A 5600-nucleotide genomic window follows, 5' to 3' on the forward strand; every position below is an offset into this window, starting at 1 on the left:
AAACCCTAATATTTTTAACCTTTTCACAATTTGATCCTAAAATTAATATTTAACAAAATCACTTTATATAGTCATCATACAACAAAATTAAAGCTCTAAACCCACTTGACATAAATTAATAATTTCTTTCAATATATTAATTTAGACAATAAAAAAAATTCATTTCGTGTAATTTGGTCATTTTTGATATTTTTACAAAATTGCCCCTAAAATTTTACTTTTATTCAATTTTGTTCTTGAGCCTAAAACATGCAAATTAACCATTTCTAATGCAAACCCATGCTAGCTGAATATTCATGGCATTGAATACAACCCATTTTTATGCTTTTCTATCACTACTAAACTTAAAAATAACATAAAACCTTAACATCCATACCTTATTCTCTTGAAACCAAAATTTAACTTGACTTTCTCTCTCCTCCAGCTTTTATTTCTTGAATATAACTTGATATTCTAACTCCCCATAGTCTCCTTACTATCTTTCTCTCTTGGTAGCTATAAAAATTCTTTTGATTTCTAAGTGAAAATGGAGAATTTTTTATGAAAGGACCATGTAAAGAAAAAAAAAATTCTTTCTTTCTTCTAAATAAAAAAATTAAAAAAATATAAAATATAAATAAATGTCAAATCAAATATTAATAAACTAATATTTATTTATTTAATTAATCTAAAATATCACCGACATCATTATTACTCTTCAAAATTATCTTTCTTGCTAAATGACCATTTTTTCCCTTATGATCATTCAAAATTTCTCCATTAACTCATCACTCATTTTAGTAAAATTATGATTTAACTCCTCATACTTTTTCCACTTATTCAATTTGGTCCTAATTCATCCATTTTCCTTAGTTTCTAGATCCTTCCACCCTTAAAATATTTGTACTATTGGTCATTTAACTTTTTCATATTTGCACTTTAACCCCTCAAATTTTAAGTATTTACTCTTGGGCCACAAAACTTTTCTTCTTTTTACGATTTAGTCCTTTCTTGAATTAATATATCATAATATATTTCCCAAACAGATTTTATTGACATACTAAATTCCTCTTTTTGTCACTTTATTTCCTTATTTTATTATATCAAGGACAATATTTCACTTTCTTACTGTAGTATCTTTCGGGGTATTACAAAAATGTTTTAAATTGATTAAGTCACGAATTGGTATGAACTGATTGAGTTGGTAAAAAGATCGGCTTTTAATATTTTTTTATGAAATTTGTAATGATTTATTTAATTGAATCATTTAGACCAATTGAACTAACGAACCAGTAACTTGATCGATTTGATCATGTAAAAACTTTGAAGATTAGATGTTTTTCAAGCTTGTACTCATCGGTTTACAACTAATCTCTTTAATCCCAATTAAATGACATTGATGAAACGAATCCTACTAATTTCTAATTCAAGTGGCCAGTCCGATTCAGAAAGGTTTGGGGGCAATTTACCCTTCGAAGAATTTACAAACTGATGATGATTTATCTTTTGAGCTAATTGGCAGTTTTTTCTGGGCTTTAATGAAAACCCAATAAGAGATTCTGATTTGGGGTTTGGGCTTTTCTACCTTTCTCATTTCTGGTGTTGAATCTCCGAATCCAATTTCCTCTCCCTCTCCCTCTACCATCAACAATGGCAACATCTATTGCAGCTCGCTTCTCTAGAAAGGCCGCGGCCTCGGCGTTCTCCGGCTGCCGCTACGTCACCGCTTCCAGTAGTTTCTCCGCGGAGGCTGCCAAAACGATCTCGCCATCGTCGGATCGAGTGAAGTGGGACTACAGGGGTCAAAGAAAAATAGTCCCTCTCGGTCAGTGGGTCCCTAAGGTAGCTGTCGACGCTTACGTTGCCCCCAACGTTGTCTTGGCCGGTCAAGTAACAGTTAACGACGGAGCCTCGGTGTGGAATGGTTGCGTCCTACGTGGCGATCTCAACAAGATCACCGTTGGGTTCTGCTCTAATGTCCAGGAACGCTGCGTCATTCACGCCGCTTGGTCCTCTCCGACCGGTAATCCTTTCATTTCACTTTCTTTTGGTTTCTTTTAGAAAACTTTGTTGAAGAAATTTTAGGGTTTTGGAGTTTCTTGGCCTTGTTTATAATCAAATTTTAGCTTGAATTAGATTGGGTTTTGGTGTTAATTTACTTTGGAACGAGCTAAAGTAGTTAAGGCTTTAAGTAATTAGGATCTATACATTATTCTATAATAGCTTCAATGAAGCTGAAAAATGAGAGAAATTGGTAGGGAGAATTTAGGATTCAGGTCCCTAGGAGCTCTTCGTGTCCGTAGAATGTAAAGTGAGCTATTTTGCTCAATGAAAGACAAAGGTTTTGTAGTTATTCTTATGAGTCTTACTGTCAGACAGAACAATTTGTATTTAGGTTTCATTGTGAGCTTTACTATGATTAGTGACCTCATTTTTCTTTTGATTCATTGCATTGAGTTCTACATGTTGGTCCATTGGATTATAGCTTGAAGGATAATGTATTATCGTTATTCAATGCTTTGCATTGTCAAAATACTTGTTACTGAAAGACCGAGTATTATATGAAAAAAGGGTCAAAGAAATGTTAGTTTATGATGCTGTTTTTACAGTTGCTTAGAATGTAGATATTGATGTGAAAAAAAATGTCTTTTCTTCCACAGAGGCAAGGCAAGTGAATTGCTATAAACTATATTGCTATAAACATGGTCCTTGTTCCATGTTCTTCATTGTGCAGCGTGAGGCTTATGGTTGCAGCTGTGGGTTCAGTTGTTTAGTAGCTTAGGACTACCCAAGGTTAATCCTATTTTAGCAAAAGGAAGGACATCCTTCACTTTTTAGATTCAATTTATGGATCCCTAGTTATGGGGGAGTTTTTAAACAATTGATTATAAATTTGTCTGAAAACATAGTTTACAGGATGATGTCCTCCTGGAATTGCTGCCTTGAACAGTAGAAATGCAGTTTTCAGGTCCATAACAATGGTCTAATGGCTTTCAATAAATGTGCAGACACTAATCACATTTTAAGGAATATTATTGGTGGTCTTTGCTCTATTTGCACAGATACTATTGTGTGATTTGCTAGGACGTGTTACTTATATGATAGGGCATAGGTGCAAAAAATAGGTAAAATTATTTTAAAGAATGGATAAATGCTTGAGCTGATCTCTAACTCATCAACAACCTCATCTGCTGGAGCTTTCATTTCAATCATCTCCCCTAGGGGATAGATAGAGGCAGAGGAGCTATTGTATTGTCTTTTATGAAGCATCTGTCTCCATATTACCCATAACAACTATTAAATTCTAACCGACCAGTATAGGATGTGGAGATACAGTGATTTCTCCCTTTTATAGTAGCTTTAGTGAGATTGGTCACTTACATTATCCTTAAAGAGTGGTTTTATAATAGGATAGTTATTTGGTATGCTGGTGGTGGAAATTTTTTACTCCACAAATGGGGTTGAGATTTTGCCATGTGTCCTTAAGTTGTATTTAAAAATTAAAAAATAAATGAATAGGACATGTGGAAATCTCAACCCCTTTTTTGGAGTTGAATATTTTCACCTCCCGTGTACCCAATAATTATCCTTTATAATAATAGAGGTCATTAACTGATTAAAAAGCCTTTTTGTAACCCCTTAAAAGGTTCCTGGTTCTCTTTGCCCGCCTTTTACTATTTTCAGCGATCTGATATTTGCAACTTGCCCTTGCTGTTATATGTCTTTCAGAAAAGGCCTTTTTTATTACTGCCAAGAATTGGTTCATTCTTGAATCTTGTTTGTTTGGTTGCTCCACTTTTGCTACCTTTATTTTCTAGTGTGGCTCCTTAAACCTGCAAGTCCGTACCCCATGTTTAATTGCAAGTCAGCCTCATTTATATAACTGGAGACGTCTTCAATGTTTATGCTGTGCAGTCAAAATGATTCATATAAACCAATATTGCTGTAGAATTTTATTTTGTCCATGTGTTGCTCAGGGCTCAAGTCAATTTCTGTTCCTCGTTATATGTTACAGGACTTCCAGCTGAGACATCAATTGAGAGGTTTGTGACAGTTGGTGCTTACAGTCTCTTGAGATCATGCACGATTGAACCAGAGTGCATTATTGGACAACATTCGATTCTTATGGAAGGTTCCTTGGTGGAGACTCACTCTATCCTTGAAGCTGGTTCTGTAGTTCCTCCAGGTAGGAGAATCCCAACTGGTGAGCTTTGGGCAGGAAATCCAGCTAGGTTTGTTCGGGCTTTGACCCATGAAGAAACCTTAGAAATCCCTAAAGTTGCCGTGGCTATTAATGATCTAAGCAAAGAACATTTCTCCGAGTTCCTTCCGTACTCAACAGTATATTTAGAAGTTGAGAAGTTAAAGAAGTCCCTAGGAATAACCATTTGATTGCCCTTCATTTTTCATTATTCCATAATATCGGTTTCCCCGAGTTTTCCTTGCGAAGAAATAAGCAACCAAAGAACACCTAGAAGAAGAATCTCTTCTGTTGTTTATCCATGCACTTCATCATGTTGGCTGTTGAAAGAAAAACCTTTTAATCATGAGTGACCTATGAAATGGAATATAGATTGTAGGTGAATTAATTTCATTTTGTATGATGTTGAGTTTATTGTGGTTTGTCCTTTGTGTTGAGTGTGATGGCATGTTTCACATTATTAATATTCATAAATGGAATTGAATGATTGATGAGGACGTATGTTGAATCTATGTAAATAAGCCCTATCTACTGATTTTTATCCTTTGATTATTATAATTCTTCCAAGTTGAAGGGTTATTATTGGGAGAAAAAGCATATTCCTTCCTTACATTCCAGGGCATTTTGACAGGAAAAAAAGCATATTCCTTAGATCATTATAGATTTGAGATTTTGGTTTCATGATATTGATATTGTTTTCAAATTAAATAAATTATTAAATTTTAAAAGAAATTATAAAATTTGATTCAAACTTTTTAGTTAGGTTAAATTGGTTTATTCCGGTGTTTTTTATCCTTGAAAACACCTCAAAATCACCTGTTGGTTGTTTTGTTTTTTCATTTTTGTTATGGGTTATAGTTGGAATGAATAAAGTATGGGCATGGACTGGGATTATAGATTCGCAAGGTAGGGTTGGTGATAAGTTTCAAGTCTTCCAGCAAAATTATTACGAAACAGTACACATTCATGTACGACCTATTTGCTACTCTGTTATTTTTCTACATGTTGGGATTTTTATCTTACTTTATTTTACTTTTTACAAAAAGTTCAAGCATTAAGTTAATTAATTATTGTAAATCATTCTAGGGCTATTTGAATACGAGTCAAGTCTAGGAGAAATCTTTTTTTTTTTTAAAAAAATGGGCCGGTCTAATTTGATTTATTAATAATAAATTATATAAATTTTAAATATTTTATTATTTTAAAAATTGATACACGCACGAATGTGATGAAATTTATTAGATTCCAATCATCAAAACTGCCAATTTTCAGACTTAAGAAATCAGTAGATTTGCGACGACTTTTTTGATGGGATCCTGGCATTTTTGGGTTGAGATGTCTCATGGCGTTTGAAGATCTATCTTTTAGCTTAGAAACGCATTTTGAATCACTCGATTTTGAGTTCGGGAGCTCAAGTTAT

The 5600-nt window shown here is 33.7% G+C and overlaps 1 protein-coding gene across 1 annotated transcript; it reads left to right on the plus strand.

The window, feature by feature from the left end:
* The first annotated feature begins 1430 nt into the window (after nucleotides 1-1430).
* LOC107913432 (gamma carbonic anhydrase-like 1, mitochondrial) lies at nucleotides 1431-4677 on the plus strand. Its single transcript, XM_016842007.2, has 2 exons — nucleotides 1431-2002; nucleotides 3995-4677. Exons 1-2 carry the CDS (start codon nucleotides 1630-1632, stop codon nucleotides 4369-4371), a joined length of 750 nt encoding a protein of 249 aa, XP_016697496.1. The 5' UTR covers nucleotides 1431-1629; the 3' UTR covers nucleotides 4372-4677.
* The last annotated feature ends 923 nt before the right edge of the window (nucleotides 4678-5600 follow it).

This window comes from Gossypium hirsutum, chromosome D12 (genome assembly GCF_007990345.1).
Source record: "Gossypium hirsutum isolate 1008001.06 chromosome D12, Gossypium_hirsutum_v2.1, whole genome shotgun sequence".
Taxonomy (NCBI): domain Eukaryota; kingdom Viridiplantae; phylum Streptophyta; class Magnoliopsida; order Malvales; family Malvaceae; genus Gossypium; species Gossypium hirsutum.

Excerpts from the sequence above, each read along its gene's own strand:
- LOC107913432 (XM_016842007.2), top strand. The coding sequence starts at position 1,630 with ATGGCAACATCTATTGCAGCTCGCTTCTCTAGAAAGGCCGCGGCCTCG. Across the intron at positions 2,003-3,994 it reads CGCTTGGTCCTCTCCGACCG|GACTTCCAGCTGAGACATCA; the intron begins GTAATCCTTTCA and ends TATATGTTACAG.